This window comes from Trichomonas vaginalis, chromosome VI, assembly GCF_026262505.1.
Source record: "Trichomonas vaginalis G3 chromosome VI, whole genome shotgun sequence".
Classification (NCBI taxonomy): domain Eukaryota; phylum Parabasalia; order Trichomonadida; family Trichomonadidae; genus Trichomonas; species Trichomonas vaginalis.
The window spans coordinates 11,036,346-11,056,638 of record NC_067208.1 but is presented as its reverse complement, the minus strand read 5'-3'; the positions used below and the strand labels follow the sequence as shown (position 1 = coordinate 11,056,638).

Here is a 20,293-nt window from a genome sequence, read left to right as displayed (position 1 = left end):
TTCTCACTTACAAAAGTATTGCAACTCTTCCCATTGCTGTGCTTCACACAATAGTTCATATTCTTCAGTATCGCTGCTGTCGCTCCAATCGTCAGAGTCAAAGTCACTGTCAAAATAAATGTTAGTAAGTTTTGACAAAGCTAATGAAACACGTTTACCGTTTGTATCTATTGCTTGTATAAACTTTCCATTCTTCATTCCTTCATAAACGCTCAAACTAACTTTACCCTTTCTCCCTCGTATCTGATAGAATGTATTTTCACGAGGAACGAAGAACAAATTCTTGAACTCATGACCGTTGTAGTTTGTTATCTCAATAGTTTTCGTCATTTATATAAAAATAAACTTAAAAATAATGATATCACCACTCCCACACGTATGAAAACATAGCACAAAAATAAATTTAGGTGAAGTGGTGAAATCTCACCTCTTTTTTCACCCGGTTTTTCACCCACTTGAATTCATTGCTTTATAACTCTCTTCCTTGGTTTCTTTTTAGTTGCTTTCTTCACGTCTGTCTCCAACTTGACTGTCTTTCTTCTTCGTCCATAATGATACCAATTACTTCCACCAGTCAATGTGTCAAATGGTCGTTCATAAGGGTTTACATACATTCCATAGGGACCATACGGAAGAACTGCTGGTGGAAGTTGTGGAGAAGAAACATTTTCTTTAGTTCCATCGACTCTATTTAAATGCATTGTTTCACCTTTCATCTGGTCATTAAAGTCTTTTGCGTGTTTTGCAAACTCATCGTCCTTTCCTAAAGCATTTTCCGACTCAGTCGCAACCAAATTGGATGCTTTATTTATGAGCCCTATTTTATTTAATCTTAACTTCTTTGCAACCCAGCCTCCTATCTTTCCTTTATTTGCGTCTAATGTCTTCGAAACTCTTCCTCCACTCATTTTATTTACTGCGTCATAAGCTCCAAGTGCTTTTGCTCCAAATGCTAATGCTTTTGTTCCCATTGCGCTAAAGCTGCCCAATCTACCATTTACATCATATTAAAATCATCTCTCTTCAATATTATCTCATAAAAGTTCTCGTTACTGGAGAAAGTCAATGAAACATAAACGTTCTCACGGGCTTCGCCTCACCGCTTTGCGGTCTATCTAACTTCTTTCTTATATCATCTATACGCTTCAAAATGTCTGAACAATTGCTAACATCTTCTACAACAGTTATTTCATCATGAATGACTTTCATGAACAAGCTCATTTAATATGCAATTAAAATCATTTCAATAATGAGTCCATCCTTTCCATCTTTAGGTAGCACAACATCTTTCATTGAAGAAGGTTCGACAAGTCTTATGTTAAACTTACTGACGAAGTTTGTTATACTATAATGCTTCGGTGGCGAATACATGTAGTTTGAAAAACATAATATATATTCTTCAGCAAATTCACTTATACTGGATTTTATAACAATGTTCTCACGAGACCAAACGCCACCAATTGACAATCTTGTAAGCAATCCTGCTGAACCTTCAACTGTAAACGTCGATGGTAACATTCCACGAAGGTCATCTATTGACATCTTTGAGTCACTGAATTTAAATATTTTCTTAAAGCAATCGTCATTATCTAACCATGCAATAGCTTTGAAGTTTTCATTCGAATATACATCTGCTTCATTAAATGTAAAACCTGACTTCTTTGCAGAGACAATTTTAAAATCTATTGCATTTGTTTCAAAATTATATGCTATGGTAACTTCAGAAGGTAATGGGTGTCCTTCTGCTATAAGTTGTTCTTTCAATACCGTTTGAAGCTTTGTTTAAAAACTTTCTGTCATCTCCTGTGTCTAGGTTCACATACACAGCAACAGGGAAACTATCTTGCTTCTTTGTTTCATCATTATATCTCAAAACATTAAAGTTCTTCAATAATATTGTTCTTCCTGCTGGAATACTTCGAACCTGTCTGATTTCAATAGCTTTCTCACCTCCTACATACTCTACCCAGTGTCTTGGATATTCATAAGTTACTGACTTTCTTGAATTTGGTTGGTTTCATCATAACGTTTCATAGTATATCTTTATACTCTTGTCAGTTAGACTCGGTGCTATGTTCTGAATATTTCTGACTTGCATTTTTAATGGAGATAAAATGAAGCATTTAATACATGATGTAGATGAAGACATGAATGAAACTACAGACAAACTTAACTCTTCTCTCATTCTTCCTTTCAGCAAAGATTATGAATTCTGTTCAAATGGCGTGTATTTCTATTGTGGAAAGATGGGTTCAGGTAAGACATTTAACCTCATTCGTCATATACTCATAACAGAGCGTTTAGGTCAAGATTCATATTATGACCAAATCATTATATCAGCAACTTCAGACTCTATGGACTCAACAGCGAAAACATTCATGAGTAAAGTTCAAGCGTCTGTCGTTAAAGTTCCAGACAGTGAACTCATTGAATTTCTTCAACGTTACATTCGACGTAAGAGAAAATATTATGCTATCGTAGAGTTTATACAGTCAGGAATGCAAAAGACTTCAGAAGAGATGGAAAGAATTATTGACAAACACCACTTACGTCAATACTCAGGAGTTTACGATATGAAACGACTGACAAACTACATTCTATCAAAACTTTCAAAATACCCCTTCAAAAAGTATCCTTCAAACACTCTGCTCGTTTGTGACGACTTCGCCGGAAAAGGTTTAGTGTCAAAGCCTGACTCACCATTAGCTAACATCATAACTAAAGTCAGACATTACCACTTAACTGTAGCAATACTTATGCAAACATGGAGGTTTTTAGCTTTAAACATAAAACGTCTCATAACTGACTTCGTTATCTTTCAAGGTTTCTCACGTTATGATATTGAACTCATTTGGAAACAGTCAGGTATAACATTACCTTTTGAAGAGATATGGGAAGCATATAAGTCTCTCATCTCTCCTCGTTCATACCTTGAGATTCATATCATGACTAATACCATTAAAGTCAAAAATATTCCATGGGAACGACCAACATTGTTTTAAATCTTAACCTTCAATTGACTGAAGGTAAACAAATTCCATGCATCTCTGTCGCCATTTCTGTTAATATTTTTGCTGTCATTCATATCATCCACTTCCCCATCCGTTAACTTTTGAGGATATGGGTTAGAATAGCTGTTCTTAAATGAAGGCTTTTCACCTTTGAGAGCATAAACTCTATAACTTTCTGCATACTTTATGTTTGAACCTCCTGAGCCATCATTGACATAAATTTTTATAGGTTTCCACCCTTTGTTCATGTTTCTGCTTCTTCCCTTAGCTCTTTTGTTCAGAAGTTCTACATCTTTATACACAGCTCCTGTCTCAGTGAATTCAACAATATTTTCATTCGTTAGCTTTACATTCAAACCCTTGTCGAGTATATTGTTCATTTCATACATATAAAAGGTTTTTATTCTATATGAAATGAGAAGCAAATCCATCTTAGCTGGTGCCGTTAATGTTCCAATTGAACCAACATCAAATGTTGACTCACGAACGACAAACAATATTGTCATAAAGAACTATAGTTCAGAGTGTTTGAAAGAAAAAGAACCAGAACTTAAGTCGGTGAATTTAAACACAGCTTCAAACGCTAACGCTACATCAATGTTAAGTTAGAGTATCCACCACTGGACCAAGTTCTTTCAAGAGAAGCCAACGACAACCCTTACACAAATTTCAAACAAATCCTTCAGATAACGTAGACCATTACCTTCTTCAGTTATACCAAACAATTTTACTCAAAGACGATAAGAAGCTTTGACAAATCTTATAAGTAAGAACCAAATAATTCTAACAAAGGAGGACCTTGAAAATGTTATATCACGAATAACAGGGAAACAATGTGTCATTGACTATCTCGACCCTGAAATCGAATGCTGTGGTCAAACTCCACTATTCATGAAAATAGGTAACATCCGCATCATTGAAACACCAGGAACTACAGGAGTTGAGTTTAAGTATAAATATTCGAACGAGTATACAAAACTATCTACTGACTATAAGCTTTGTTTGAAATATGTTTTAGTAAATTAAAGCAGTCAGGACCTTCGGTCTTGGCGCTTTGCGCCGTCAGTCAAAAAATTTCAAGTTAGCAATTTGTAATATCTATCCAAAACTTCTTCAACAGTATCGAACTCATCTTCATAATGCAAACCTAATCTTATTGACTTGGTGCAGTTTTCACTAACACAATATTTTTCTGTTCTCTTGACTGACATAACTAACTCATTTGTTTCATCAAACAGCAACAACCAAAGTTCATGACCTAATACATAACATTCATACTTTATATTTTTAGCTCTGAGTTCTCTTGTAAGCTGTTGCATTTAATATTTTCTAAAAAGTCAACTTCAACAGTCATTCGCACTGGTGCCTTCAGTTCTACAGGCTCTCCTTGAAAGTCAACAAGTCTGAATTGCATGTCTTTCAAATTATGAGGACTAATGCGAACCCATTTACCTAAATGAGTTGCTATGACAGGAACGTTTGGAATGAACATTGAATTGACTGCATAACAGAAGGATTTATATTCTACTGAACCTTTACTATTAACACCTGAAATGCCTGTGACATTAGCTATTTTAGACTCAATGTATAAACAATTACCATAACATACGTATGGAACGGATTTCATCTCAATCGTTTTGTCAACACTTTTCAAAGGAAATGTCATATGGTATGCACCCAAAAGAAGTTGTACTCTATGACTCATTCTTGGTATCTTAAACTCTTTCTCGCTGCTGAACTTCAATGTTCCCTCAGAAGAGAGTTCGACATCTATGTTGTCAATAGTTTCTTCATTTATGAGAGTATCTATGACTCCAGCAATTTTATCTATTCTATACCCAGCTCTATTAGGAAATGTTATAACACTTCTTTTGTCATCTATTTCAATCTCTATGAAATCTGTTTCATCTGTTATGACAAAAGTTGCGATAGTATTGAAGTCAACAACTCTGAAAGCAAGCGCTTCATTCTGAAGACCTAAGTTTGTTTGTAGCTTTACTGTCCCGTATTCGTTTGGGTCTGTACTTTGCAAATAGAACAACATTTTATTCTCATTAAAATATGACTATTGCTGCATATGCGTATGAAACAAATGAAGCAAGAAGAGCACATGAATTAGTAAACGAAAACTCAACTTTAACCATTGAAGGCAATGATTTAGTCATTGACGATGGAAAAACTAAAAAAGTCATTGATTTCGATACTTTTAACACTTATGACCCATTCATTACAACAAGCAAGGTTCCCATCATAAATGATGGAACGGTGCAATATATAAATTCAACAGTAGATGCCTCATTAGTGAAAGAACTGAATGTTCTCATTGAATTGTTAAAGAGCTTTCGATTTGACGACAACATTAAATGCCTAAAGAATTTAGTCATGAATGAGAAACAAATTCTCGGCGTTGCTGGTAGCAGTAATGATGTACACCTTATGACATTAGAATATTATAACGAACATAAAGATGAACTGAAAGGAGAGAAGGGTGACACCGGACCACAAGGAATACAAGGAATACAAGGACCATAAGGAATACAAGGAATACAAGGACCTCAAGGCGAAAACGGTTTGGATGGTGAAGATGGAAAGGATGGAAAAACTGCTAAATCATGGATATGGAACCTTATAAATACTGGTTTAACAGCTGCTTCATATGGAGTTCTTCAATACCAAATCGGAAAGATATGGGCAGTACTTGGTGAAGAAGCTTTAGATGACGTTAAAAATGCTTTGAACTTCATTTCAAATGGTTTGGATACTATTAAAACTTTATCTGGTTGGATGCAAGAAACAAGGAGTCAAATAGATACTGTAAGACGTATAGCAAACAATGCACGTACGGGATTGGATACTTTACGAGAAGCACAAAATACACTAAAGGAAGCAAATGATATTCTTGGCTCAGTATCAGACATGCATGAAGATTGGCTTAAAGGTATTGACAAATCTTTAAAAAATCACAGTCAGTCTATTGCTGACTACAAGAAAAGTATAGATTTTTTACATAGTGCTATGGACGTACATGATGGAAGCATAAGGAACTTACTTAATGCTAACAATAACTTACCAGGAACTATTAAAGCATTTATAAAGTCCTTTGTAAAACCTGGTGCTCTAACATTTAGGTCTTTGAGAGCAAGAGCATTGAAGTCAAGAGATGCAGAAACTCCAACAGAAACTCCAGAAGAACCACCAAAACCAACAGCTAATGAAATATTGTTCGAATATTTTCCAAGGTACTCTGTTCTCATTGCATACATTCAAGAAATACTTAAGAAAGCAGACTTGACTTTAGGAGATGATGAAAGTTCTGTATATCTTTCGTTCCAGTTTCAAATAGCAGAACTTTTGAGACAGATATGCTTAATGTATGACAACATCTCTGATTTCACAAGATATGATGACGACCATGACCCCGAACACGGTGAAGAAGAAGTTTTACAAACATCCAATAAGACAGGAAAGGTTTTAACTCAAAGTCTCATTATTGACACTAAAGATGGCGAAGTGGACGTTCTTCAAGAGCTGAAGAAAAAATACTTCTTCGGGAGGTGGTAGTAGGCATGAACTTGAAATAAATGAGATAGAAGAGAAATTAGCCGAAAAAGCAGATAAAAACCATGTTCATTATATAAGTTCAGACGAACAGATTATAACGGACTACCATGGATATTTAACACAGGATGAACAAATAAGCACTGAAGATGTTAATGAAAGAAGATATAAATACATTCGTGCTGAAGGTTACGACATACGCTGTACTGTACAGTATGACACAGGTAAAGCACCAGAAGCATTTGGTTATAACGATGAAATTTATGCTTCTAGTTTCTTTGTTAACGGTGTATTAGTTGAACCAAGATTTACATTGAGAGTTAAGGCAAGAATGAAGGTGGAAGATGCTATTAAAAGTAAAGCAGAGAAAGATGAACTTGACGCAACGAACAAAGTTTTGAAATCTCATAAACACAATATCTCCGATATAAATGAACTTCAAGCTACATTAAATAGTAAAGCTGACAAGAACCATACACATGAATCCTTCACTACTGTTAGAGCAGACGACATAATATTGAACTATACCCTTGGTTCAAGTGCACCTTTAGAGAATCCAAGTACAAGCGTAAAAGATACACTAAACTCCTTAAATAACAAATGTATAAATATCGAAGGTCATGCCAGAAACTTTGAAGCACATGAACTACCAGCAATGTTAGATAAGCAAGCAGACAAAAACCATACACACGAATTCTTCACAACTGTTGGTATAGAAAGTATTGAAGGAACGGTTGAAGGAACTGGTGGGGAGGGCGGAGCCCCGCCGCACGCGGCTGCATTATATTATAAACCTCCTAACTTTCCACAAGGTTTAACATCGAATGAAAACATAACAACGAAGAAAGAAATTAGATGTAAAAATGTTTATGTCATGAATGATGAAAATAACGTTAAATTCACTGCTCAAGATTTATATGATAAGAAAGCAGACAAAACAGAGCTTCAAAGATTAAAGACTGAAATACTTCAAACATTATATCCTGTTGGTTCTATTTATACGTCAATGAATTCAACAAATCCAGCAACAGTTTTAGGTTTTGGTACGTGGAAGCAGATTGTAGATAAATTCTTATACTGTGCTAGATATTCAAAGCAAACAGGAGGTTCGAAGAAAATTAAAGAAGCAAACCTTCCACCGCACACTCATACAGGAACTACAAACTTTTCTGGCGACCATAGCCACTCATTAAGAGACCACCCATTATACAACTCAGAATATGAAGCCGGCAATGACGTTTTATCTCCAGATTATAACCATTCAGCAAAAAAGACTTTTCGACCAACTGAACCAGGAGGAAATCATGTCCATACTTTCACAACAAATCCAACAGGCTCGGGTGAAGATTATATGCCACCATTTGTGACTATATTCGCATGGTATCGCGTTCAATGAAGAGAAAAAAACATAGCACACATTTGCACACATTTTGACACTTTTTCTGACAAGCATCATTCAAATTTGAAGAAAAACCTCTAAATTTCATTCAAATTTCTGTCAAAATGTGTGCAAAATTGAAATAGGCACACATTTTGACATACGATTATTTATATACGTTATTTTAATGGTTTCAGAGAAATCTTCGTTACACATTATTGAAGATTACTCAATATTTAAGTGAATGACTCACTACCACCTGTTTAGAAAAATGGTAGCATAAAATCCAAATGTCACATATATTATTTCTTATTTCATACAAATAAACTTACAATTATAACCTCAACTTGTTTGCAAAGCAGAAACTCAATATAAGCAATCGATCAGTAGTGTATTTAAAAGTCGAATTTAAATTTAAAAATTTATAATCTTATTTCGGAACCAAATAGTATAAATTTAGGACAAAAAGCTACGTGGTGTTGATAACAACTATTAAAATTCAAATATTACTACCATGAACAATACAATGGCTCATATTGATAATTGATAAACGTGCATATAAATTGCATATATCATCAATGTCATTAAGTAAAATACATGTATATAAATAGATTAGAAATATTTTTCGGTTAGAATTAAAATCTATGTAATAAAAAATAAGTTATAAAAATAAATACCGAATTTTTATTTGTAATATAAACTGCTACAATATGCTAGTGTATACAAATGTATTTGTCGTATTGATTTGAAAGATCTTCAACATGGTTCAGATCTAAATTTGAAACTCGTAAAATAAAGCGAATCTTTATTTGTAATATAAACTGCTACAATATGCTAGTGTATACAAATGTATTTGTCGTATTGATTTGAAAGATCTTCAACATGGTTCAGATCTAAATTTGAAACTCGTAAAATAAAGCGAATCTTTATTTGTAATATAAACTGCTACAATATGCTAGTGTATACAAATGTATTTGTCGTATTGATTTGAAAGATCTTCAACATGGTTCAGATCTAAATTTGAAACTCGTAAAATAAAGCGAATCTTTATTTGTAATATAAACTGCTACAATATGCTAGTGTGTACAAATGTGTTTGTACAAATGTATAACTCTTTGTCAATTGTTATGGCACCTTATAACTTAAAAATCATTTTCATTAACAAATATAAAAAGTGACAATTAATATTTTCATTAAATGCATATTTAATTATCAAAACAATGTCGATTTAGCTTGAATGTTCATTATAAATGTGTAAGTTTAGGAAAACAAAAAATAATTAATTCTCGCAAAGAAACTTATTTTAAAAGAACCTAAACAAAAGTTCATATAATAATAAATCTAAAAATAGATATTAATTTAAACGAAGATAATGAGAGAATGGGGATGTTGTAAAACAATGAGACTTAATGATCAAATAATTAAAATAATAAAATTAATTAAAGGAAAGCTAAAATAGTTTAATGAATTTTTATAGATTGATTACACAATCAATGTTTCTGTGTCAATGTACATCAATCAACATTTTTCATTGAATTTTGTCTTTCACCAAGAAGATTCAAGAACAAAGTTTTGTAGTTTCAATAGATTGATTACACAATCAATGTTTCTGTGTCAATGTACATCAATCAACATTTTTTCATTGAATTTTGTCTTTCACCAAGAAGATTCAAGAACAAAGTTTTGTAGTTTCAATAGATTGATTACACAATCAATGTTTCTGTGTCAATGTACATCAATCAACATTTTTTCATTGAATTTTGTCTTTCACCAAGAAGATTCAAGAACAAAGTTTTGTAGTTTCAATAGATTGATTACACAATCAATGTTTCTGTGTCAATGTACATCAATCAACATTTTTTCATTGAATTTTGTCTTTCACCAAGAAGATTCAAGAACAAAGTTTTGTAGTTTCAATAGATTGATTACACAATCAATGTTTCTGTGTCAATGTACATCAATCAACATTTTTTCATTGAATTTTGTCTTTCACCAAGAAGATTCAAGAACAAAGTTTTGTAGTTTCAATAGATTGATTACACAATCAATGTTTCTGTGTCAATGTACATCAATCAACATTTTTTCATTGAATTTTGTCTTTCACCAAGAAGATTCAAGAACAAGTTTTCCTCTTTTTCTTTTTTAAATGATTAAAATATTACCTTGCTTCAACTTTACACGTTTTCGTTTACTAAAATTATCTTTTACCTTCACTTATCTTATCATACCCAATTATTCATTTAATTCTATATTTTTCTGACCAAAAATCCTCTCAAATCTCCCTTCTTCTTTCAAAAATTCTATGAGTTTATTCAAATTTCCTTTAAATCTTTGCTAGTCCTTTTTTCTATAAAATTTTTGAAAAAAATTTAAAATTTGCTAAATATATTCTTTATTACTTTGCACTATTTTCCAATTGAAAAATCGTCGATTTTAATCAAATGTAAGATCATCATAATAAAAATTATGAAACTTACGAGAGAGGGTCAAAGTTGCTATTTGTCACTTTTCCACAAGAATATAATGGGGAAAAAGTTATCATATAGTTGATCTCATTGACTAAGGTGACAGATGCATGTAGTGTAATGGGATAAACAGTGGGATTGCTTATCTAAGTCCTAGGTTCGAGACACATTGGCTTCATTTTTCTCTTTTTTATTGACGTAAACTATTCAATTTTTGTGTTCTCCATTCAAATTTCAGAATTTTTTTTGCAGATTTCACGCTACATTCGAAGTTACCTTTTGTAACAACCACCACTGCCTACGAAAGACGAAAGTGTGTCACGATTTCACCCGGAAATCCGACGGTTGTTTAAGAGTATGCACTTTTGTCACCTACTCTGAAACTTACCGTGTTTATTAGTAAATTTCAATATGAAGTTGTTATACAAACAGCTGGGACTTTAAATTGAGAAATTGCATAATTCCATCTACAAATTTTGGTCTAGACAATAATCATTGATAAATTATAATATATCTATTATGTGTATTTACATTGCATATATAACAATTTCAATTTCTATATTAAATTGTTATTTGATATCAGCTATATTTGTTCAGGTAAAATGAAGTGTAAAAATATAATTCATGAATTACATATATATATATTATTTTTATTATTAAAATCAAATTCAGATTTATAAATTAAGGTTATTCATTTTTGATATGGTTATCACGCTCAAATATGAAAATAAAATTAAAAAAGTCAATACTCCTCAAGAAATACATTGTCTATCATTATATCTATATGCTTCCAAAGTATTTCATCTTAAACTAAAGACTTTTATATTACAAAAAGATTCAAAGAAGATACAATTGTTTAATTATGTTAAACATTATTCAGATATGACAATTGAAATAAAAGAGTCAAAAAAAGCCTCTAAACTATTTGACAATCCAATAATTTCTTCAACTAAACTATCAAATTTGGAGGATTTAATAAAATGTGGATATGATATGGATATTTCACAAATTGCATTGTTTTCAGCCAGAAATGACATTGATACTGCTATGAAAATACTGAACATGGATTCAATCGAAGAATATGGATATGAACTTAATTGCTTATTAAAACAAGTAAGAGAATTTAGAAGAAGTGATATAAAAGGTCAAATGATTGCAATAAGGACAGATAGCAATGGTAAAAAATACACAGAAGTATTAGCAGAAGGGATTTTTAAAGCAGATAGCGATGTTGAATCAAGTGATGATTCATATGATATCATTGAAGATGTAAAATCAGATAAAATTAAATCAGGAAACGCGCTTAATATTAATGATATAATTGGCAATAGGAATCCAAATATTAATGGAGAAACGATTAATAGCCATTCAAATATTAATCAAAACATTAATGAAAGAAATTTAAATATTAATGATGAAATTACTGATGGTCATCAAAATATTAATGGACGCATATTGAAACCAAAATCAAATAATAATAAATCTCGGCAAGCAATCCTCAAATTACCTCCTAATTTTATACAAGTAAATAGAGTAAACATCCAAGTTCCTCCAGCGCCAGCTCTTCCACAACAGAGACAACAACAATCTCTTCCAACTCAGGCTCTTCCTCAACAGAGACAACAACAATCTCTTCCAGCTCAGGCTCTTCCTCAACAGAGACAACAACAATCTCTTCCAGCTCAGGCTCTTCCTCAACAGAGACAACAACAATCTCTTCCAGCTCAGGCTCTTCCTCAACAGAGACAACAACAATCTCTTCCAGCTCAGGCTCTTCCTCAACAGAGACAACAACAATCTCTTCCAGCTCAGGCTCTTCCTCAACAGAGACAACAACAATCTCTTCCAGCTCAGGCTCTTCCTCAACAGAGACAACAACAATCTCTTCCAGCTCAGGCTCTTCCTCAACAGAGACAACAACAATCTCTTCCAACTCAGACTCTTCCTCAACAGAGACAACAACAATCTCTTCCAGCTCAGGCTCTTCCTCAACAGAGACAACAACAATCTCTTCCAGCTCAGGCTCTTCCTCAACAGAGACAACAACAATCTCTTCCAGCTCAGGCTCTTCCTCAACAGAGACAACAACAATCTCTTCCAGCTCAGGCTCTTCCTCAACAGAGACAACAACAATCTCTTCCAGCTCAGGCTCTTCCTCAACAGAGACAACAACAATCTCTTCCAGCTCAGGCTCTTCCTCAACAGAGACAACAACAATCTCTTCCAACTCAGACTCTTCCTAAACAACAACCACATATAACTGATAATTTATCTTTTGATAACTTTATTAACCCTCAAATTATTATTGATAATGCGAAAGTATATCAAAGTATTTCCGACAAAAGGAGTCAATATAATCTTTCCAAAACCATTTGCGAACAATGTGTTGCAAACTACAATATATTGAACAAAGATGATAAAGAAGCCCAGAGAATAAAAATTAGTGATATTTTACGTACTTATCATACATTTAGTATATCTGACTCTGACAAACTTGCCTATAGGAAAACGATATATCCTCAAGGTATTCCATTACGATTTGAACGTTATTATTGCAAGAATGATCATTTAGAGTTACACTATTATTGTGCCAAACGAAAAAAATGTGGTTATTCACAAATTATATCATTATTTCCAGCTGGTTCGAATATAAAAGCGTCAATCCACGAAATAAATCCTCCACACAACTGCTCCAAATCGAAATATTCGATTGAAATCAATGGAACACATCAAATCAGGTATGAATTCGAATCAATGATATCAACTTATATTCAAAATAATCCATTGTTATCACTAGCTGAAGCTCGACAATATTCAAATCAACTCATATTTGAATACAATTCTTCACATGATGATACTATTGATATTTCACCTCAAACAATAGCAAAGCTATACTACGAGATCAGGCCTAAAATCAAACTAAGCGAAAATGAATTAATTAAGAAGTTATTAGAAAAGTATAACAGCACAGATTATTATATAACCCAATATTACTCAAGTTCAGATGATACTAACTATTATTTCTTCGGGTTGCCAGCTTTTATAAAAAGAGCTAAAACTTGCAACCATCTTTTCATAGATGGAACATTTCGTATCGTTCCAATTAAGTTAGCAAATGGGCAGCTCTTAAATCTTTTAGTATACGATGAAGCTACAAATTTATATTTACCTTTCCTTCATGTACTAATGACAGGAAGATCATCACTTAACTATGATACAGTTTTTAATTTAATGATCACATGTCCTCTTATTAGTATATCATTGGGAAAATATAAAATCATTACATCAGATTTTGAGAATGCATTAATGAAATCAATCAAATCTAAAGTCAATGATGAAACTACAGTCACTGGTTGTATATTTCATTATATAGCAGCTCTTGTTAAAAATTTCAAAAAAATTATGTGATGAAAACGATGTTTGCGCAAAATCACTTTTAAAACTATTATGTGCATGTCCTTTTGTTCCAATAGAAGTTTTTGAAATAATTTGCAAAAAATTAGATGCGATTAAAGAAATAAATGATTTTGCAAAATATTTCTTAAATACATGGGGTAAAAAGTATGATGTAATTAACAAGCTGAAAGTATCTGATATGATCTTTTCCAATAATGGAGTTGAGTCATTTAACAAAGTGTTAAACTCTCATATTGCATTCCCACATCCAACTATTTATCATATGATTTACATCCTATTGAAGTTGATAAGGTATATTTTCATCGATATGCAAGGCAGCAAAATGACAATTTTGATCATAAAAAATCGTATTTTATACCATTGACAAGAATTCAACAAGAGTTAGATGTATTCACATCTAATTTTGGATTAGAACGTGCAGAAATACCAAGTGAAATAATCAAAAAACATAAAAAATCATTTCGATTTGGAGAGGCCGATTATCGAGATATAGAAATTGAAAAATATCTGAATAAAAATGATGAGCAGTATTCAAATTCTGTTACAATTAAATTAGAAGAATCCGATGATATAAATATCAATGAATTCGAAATTACAGAAGATGATATTTTTGGAAATGAGATTAATTAATTTATGACAAATCATTTAGAATAAAAAATTATTATATAAGAATTTGAAAATTAATAATAAGGGAAACAGGAACAGTAATATATAAGTATATATGAAGACAAAATTCAATGAAACAATGTTGATTGATGTACATTGACACAGAAACATTGATTGTGTAACCAATCTATAAAAATTCATTAAACTATTTTAGCTTTCCTTTAATTAATTTTATTATTTTAATTATTTGATCATTAAGTCTCATTGTTTTACAACATCCCCATTCTCTCATTATCTTCGTTTAAATTAATATCTATTTTTAGATTTATTATTATATGAACTTTTGTTTAGGTTCTTTTAAAATAAGTTTCTTTGCGAGAATTAATTATTTTTTGTTTTCCTAAACTTACACATTTATAGGGTTGTTAGATTCCCGACGATAGGTGTCTTGGAAGATTTGCCTGGTGTCATCATAGTGTCTTTAAATCAAAAATTTTATTTTGGAGTTAGCTTTATTGATTTTTCAATAAAAAACATTTCTAAAACAAGAAAATAAAACGATAAAATATTTATATTTTATATAAGGATCTTATATATTTAAAATAAATATCATTTTATTTTTTTCATTGGTGTCTGTCAAACCATAATGCACTATTCAAAAAATCAATGTGTCTTGCGGTTTCAAAAGACACCTTCAAATTGAACGATAGCACAGACACTATTGAATTTTACCCATTTTATTTAGTTTTTACCCTTTTTATTTTTAAGTAGGGTTGTACAAACTGGCACGCCTGCTGGCACACCTTTTTTGGCCAGCTGGCACGATTTTTTTAAAAAACACATTAAAAAAGTCACTTTTTGCCCCATCTAATGAGATTTTTTTTACAATATTTTCCCCTTATTTTTCAATTTAGATATGATTTTAAGCTCTCCAAATTGAAGTTTACCTGATGTTTCTTAGTTTTTATGATAATAAAATGTTGCAAAGTTGAGTTTGGATTCAATAAATTTAAGAAAATTTTATTTTACAATGAAATTATAAGAAAGGATGTTTTTATCCTATGTCAAAGAGAATACATTTGTAGATCCCGACTTTTGACATGGTTGAAAATTCCAAAAAAAAATTCAAAATTTAAAAAAAATTAAAAAATATAAATTTCATGTTAAAAAATGATTTTTGAAATTTTTTTGGAAAAATAGAATGTCATATTTTTATGTTTTATTGCTATTTTTTACGAAATCAATAAAATATTTGTTAATTTGGCTGAGATTATAAATAAAATCTTTCTAAATCTTGCAATTGATTGCTAAAATCTGTTTTATGTATTAATTGGCATTGAGATTCGTTATAAAAGAATGCGAATTATTTTGTATGAGTAAACGTATTTTGTAAAATTTCAAATTCTCTTCTCTCATTACTTACCTTAGATCTCTCGGCTTTTAGCTCTCAGATTTCGCTCATAGAACTCAGGTTTTAGTTATGTACTCATAGATGTATCATTACTGCCCGCAGATCTCTCATTACTACCTTACTCATCAGATCTTAACTCTCATTACTACCTTACTAACCAGATCTTAACTCTCATTACTACCTTACTCATCAGATCTTAACTCTCCGACCTTACTAACCAGATCTTAACTCTCATTACTACCTTACTCATCAGATATCTAATTATTTACATATGATTTCTCACATCTCACTCAAGTCTCATTACTTACCCTATCTTTTTAACCTTTTCTGATAATTACTGAAATAACTAAATCCTTTTTTAGTTTAATTCTGATATTAAATTTTTAAAATCTCTTTAATTTTTTGAACTACGCCTTTAATTTGTAATTGCCGATTTCACAGATTTGAACCATTTAATAAAATAACATTATTCAACTTAATCATATCAAACATGGTAGTTTGATTTTCAGATCTACATTTTAAAAACCTCTTTATTATCTTGAGTTATACTTTTATTATATAATACCTGAGTTCATAACTGAAAACTCTTAATTAGAGTACAATATTCAACTTAATCATAACAGGATTTGTTGAATTTCAAATTTGATTTATATCTTCCATCACTTAAAACTCTCACAGCTTACAATATAAGCTAAAAAGTATATTTTCATAGTAATAAAATTAATTATTAAATTTTTTACTTTTTCCTTTCCAAAACTAGAAAAAAAGGAAGGGAAAAGGGAAAAAGAAGAAAGAAAAGAGAAAAAGAAAAAAAGAAGAGAAAAGAAGAAAAAAAATAATAATGAGCATATTATATAATTGTGGTCATAGGCCGAGTGGCGTGGAAAGGGTGGAGCCCGAAGGGCGACATCCTTTCCACGCCACGAGGCCCGATTTTTGGCCACTTTTTTGATTTTGGCCGCCTGCCAGGAGCTGGCACGCGGCCCGCAAAATTGTGCCAGTTTGTACAACCCTATTTTTAAGAATTAATGACTGAAACAGCCGTTTTGCTATGACCTCAATCACTTTTATTTATTATTTTAAAGATTATTGAATTTTATTATTTGAATAGGCCAACTTATATTTGAGAAGCTCAATTTGAGACCACTTAATACATTGAAATATCATAAATATTGAAATATTAAAAAGTGTATTTCAAAATATTGAAATTATAAAAATTTATAATACTGAAATTGAGACAAATTAATAAATTCAATGTGTTTTTTTTTGAAATAACTCTCAAATATTATTTTTTGTTTATTTAATGATGAATAAATATGATTGCTTTAGTCAATCATAAAAACTAATTTAAGTTTAAAATAATGAAAGGATAATTTGATCGTTTTTTAAAATACAATTATTTTTGATGATTTGCAAGAATCTTTGAAAAGAATATAATATAGGTTCTATTTTTGTAAAATTTATCCAAATCATGTATTACATAAATTACGATTAAAACGATGAAAGAACCAAAAAGTGTGTTTTGTGTTTTGTTGTTGCGTGTTGGATGCGGGATCCTGTTATTTCCGAAATCGACAAAAAATTTGGAAATTTAATTTCCGAAATCGAAATGGTAAAAAAGGGGGTTGGCGTCCTAAGGCGTCCTAGTGTAAATTTCTCAAAATTGTGATATTTACATCACATTTTTGAGAGGTTTATGGGCGTCCTAAGGGAAAATTGAATAGCTAGGGCGTCCCGAATTTTCATTCTAAGATTTAAATATATTATATACTTAAGTATAATACAAGCAATATAAAAATTAAATTTTTATTATGTTAACTTATAAGAAATTTTTTTGAATTATCGTTGATTTATTGTAATCTTTCCAGGCTATACTTTTGAAATCAACTTTACCTGTCATACGCATTAATGTAGTAGATGTCCAGGTGTAGCTATTATATCCCAGCAACATTGGTATTTTATCATTGTAAGATATCAAAATGAAGCGTTTTTTCAGATATAATTTTTCGTAAATTTTTCAAAAATAAGATGGTAAAAAAGCCTCGACTTGCTCGAAAAATAACAATTTTTTTACTTGTAAAAATAACCCTTTTACAGCATGGCAGCTATTCAATCACTATTTCTTTTTTCTAAAAGTATATTTTTCAAAAAAAATTAAGATCAAATTCGACAATTTCTTGATGAAAGCAAAAATATTACACATACTTCTAGATGCATGGGATAAAATATGCAATTATTCAATCAATTCGCATGATTTGAAAAAAAAATCTAAATTTGATAAAAATGTAGAAATTTTTTATTTTTAACTTGAGATTCGATTTTTTTGATCCAATTTGTGAATTTTTTTTGATCGGAATTTCAATTAATTTGTTGATCAAAAATGACCTCACAATGTTTGATCATAAGTGAAGTCATCTTCATGGGTATTTAGAAATTCCAAGAGAAATTGCTTATTTCTCGCAGATGTAATATCTGAGAAAATCGAATTTAAATATTCATAGAAACCCAAATCATTCTCCGGTTCGAATAATTCATCTGTTGCTTTTTCTGTTTTTTCTATGACTTTTAATAATTTGATTAATAAATCTTCATCAGGAAGAATTATTGCTGCATTTGTGATAAAATTCCATATTGAGGTAATATGGCAATAATTACATTTATAAAATGTAATTTTATCCAAAATTTTTTGGTAAATTCGCATAATAGCATTAATATTTGAAGCTGAGATTAAACCTGTGATTACTTCTGTAACTTTTGGAAAATCATCGCAATTTAATATCTCTTTATATTGAATTGAGAAATAAAAAAAATCAAATGGATTCATTTCTTCAATTTCAAGGAGATTGTAAAAATTGATAGAAGTGTTATTGCAACAAATTGTATTTGCAGCAAAAAATATCATTTGCTCGATTCCATTTTTGGAATAAATTTGCTGGAACAATGTTAAATTAAAACAGTTGCTTAATTTTTCTTCATTGTTTTCATAAAAAAGTAACAAGTTTGCAACTGAAATTTCAAAATTTTGATAATTGCCAGTTATTTCAGTAAATATATATATTTGCTTTTCTGTTTCGTACCGAAATGGCTCACAAAAAAAGTGACAGAAAACCTTAAATTGCGCGGCAATTTTAATTAAAAAAATAAACATTAATTTTTGTGATTGATATTATGCATTTTATTTATATTATATAAGATTTAAATTTAGGGGAAAAATTGGGGAAAAAAATAAGATTGGAAGTCTTTAGGTAAGAAGGAAAGGGCAAGAGATATATAGTGTACCTATATACCTCTTGCCCTTTCATTCTAAGTAGAAATGGGAGAAACTTTGTCCGCATCATCAGTTATGCGGACAAAGTTTCTCCGATTTCTAATGGGAATTGTAGGCTATGAGGCACTGATATATAATCAGTACCTCATAGCCTACAATTCCCCTTATTAGACTTCCAAACTTTGAGTTAATGTCAAGACATTAACTCAAAGTTTGGAAAACTTCTCGTAAGAATCAATCGTCAAAAACCTCGATTGCAGTTATATTCATTGTGTTAAATTTGATTTATTTTGAAATTTTTATAAATTAAATTTTATATAACATAAAGCGTTATGAATTAGTATTTCCATATGAATTTTATCTCGAAAATAGTAATTCTGTCCAGTTATATTTCGGTTAATTTTGGAAATTTCTAGGAATACTTTAAGATAGTATGATTATATATAACTCTGCCTTCATGATTTATTTTAGCTTTCGCACAAAGCCAATCAATATCAATCTCTTCTGGAGAATGTCTTCTCATCTAGAATATTTTCAATACTTTACATACAAACATTTTTATTTCTAAAAAACTTTTTAATTTTTTCTAGGATATATGAATGAAAATAGTTAGAACAAGATTTTGAAGCTCAAAACATTAAAAATTATTAAAGATTTGTATAATATGATTAAAAATGGGAAATAATATGAGGCAATATAAAGGAATATGAATATTAAATAAATATATCTAAATAGAAAGAATCAGAAAAATCAAATTATTGGCGCCAAAAATGTCACTTTTTTTGTGAGCCATTTCGGTATGAGATAATATATTTGCTTTTCTTCATCTAAAAATGGCAAATATTGATTTGCAATATTAACTAAAGTTTGGGATAAATTGTTCCAGTTTGATTTTACAATTTGTGAGCACATTATGTAATATGTAAATTTATCCGCTTTGTAGGAATTTAAAATTGTTTGTTGTTCTGTTTCAGTTAAATTACTGAATTTTTCAAGATTAATATTGTGATAAAAAATAGAATCCTTGAAACATTCTGATATCTTTTCAATGTTTAAAACGGATGCTAAAAAATGTAAAAGAACTTCATCAGTCACTGTGATTTTTTTGAAAAATTTATCCCAATTCAAGCATCCAATTGATCTTTCTGTCATTGTACTTATGCATTGATAAAGTTGATT

The 20,293-nt window shown here is 30.8% G+C and overlaps 6 protein-coding genes and 3 pseudogenes across 9 annotated transcripts, besides 7 other annotated features; 3 read left to right on the top strand and 6 right to left on the bottom strand.

Annotated features, from left to right (window-relative positions):
* Positions 1-20,293: part of a mobile genetic element that runs on past both edges of the window.
* Positions 4-330, bottom strand: TVAGG3_0843920 (uncharacterized protein; the record flags this gene model as incomplete). Its single annotated transcript, XM_001294381.1, has 1 exon — positions 4-330. The coding sequence occupies one exon, from the start codon at positions 328-330 to the stop codon at positions 4-6; it is 327 nt and encodes a 108-aa protein (XP_001294382.1).
* On the bottom strand, positions 462-997 carry TVAGG3_0843910 (annotated as a pseudogene). The gene has a single exon. A coding segment is annotated over exon 1 (536 nt).
* On the bottom strand, positions 998-1,221 carry TVAGG3_0843900 (annotated as a pseudogene). The gene has a single exon. A coding segment is annotated over exon 1 (224 nt).
* On the bottom strand, positions 1,222-1,915 carry TVAGG3_0843890 (annotated as a pseudogene). Its single transcript has one exon. A coding segment is annotated over exon 1 (694 nt).
* Positions 2,999-3,517, bottom strand: TVAGG3_0843880 (uncharacterized protein; the record flags this gene model as incomplete). The annotated part of the gene is made up of 1 exon (XM_051248952.1): positions 2,999-3,517. One exon carries the CDS (start codon positions 3,515-3,517, stop codon positions 2,999-3,001), a length of 519 nt encoding a protein of 172 aa, XP_051084427.1.
* On the bottom strand, positions 4,291-5,055 carry TVAGG3_0843870 (uncharacterized protein; the record flags this gene model as incomplete). The annotated part of the gene is made up of 1 exon (XM_051248951.1): positions 4,291-5,055. One exon carries the CDS (start codon positions 5,053-5,055, stop codon positions 4,291-4,293), a length of 765 nt encoding a protein of 254 aa, XP_051084426.1.
* On the top strand, positions 5,073-5,543 carry TVAGG3_0843860 (organellar and viral DNA polymerase type B; the record flags this gene model as incomplete). The annotated part of the gene is made up of 1 exon (XM_051248950.1): positions 5,073-5,543. The coding sequence occupies one exon, from the start codon at positions 5,073-5,075 to the stop codon at positions 5,541-5,543; it is 471 nt and encodes a 156-aa protein (XP_051084425.1).
* Positions 5,796-6,572, top strand: TVAGG3_0843850 (organellar and viral DNA polymerase type B; the record flags this gene model as incomplete). The annotated part of the gene is made up of 1 exon (XM_051248949.1): positions 5,796-6,572. One exon carries the CDS (start codon positions 5,796-5,798, stop codon positions 6,570-6,572), a length of 777 nt encoding a protein of 258 aa, XP_051084424.1.
* Positions 6,901-7,965, top strand: TVAGG3_0843840 (keratin-associated protein family; the record flags this gene model as incomplete). The annotated part of the gene is made up of 1 exon (XM_051248948.1): positions 6,901-7,965. One exon carries the CDS (start codon positions 6,901-6,903, stop codon positions 7,963-7,965), a length of 1,065 nt encoding a protein of 354 aa, XP_051084423.1.
* Positions 7,967-10,424: a mobile genetic element.
* Positions 10,761-10,790: a mobile genetic element.
* Positions 10,791-14,854: a mobile genetic element.
* Positions 17,458-18,914: a mobile genetic element.
* Positions 19,096-19,302: a mobile genetic element.
* Positions 19,922-20,293: part of a mobile genetic element that runs on past the window's edge.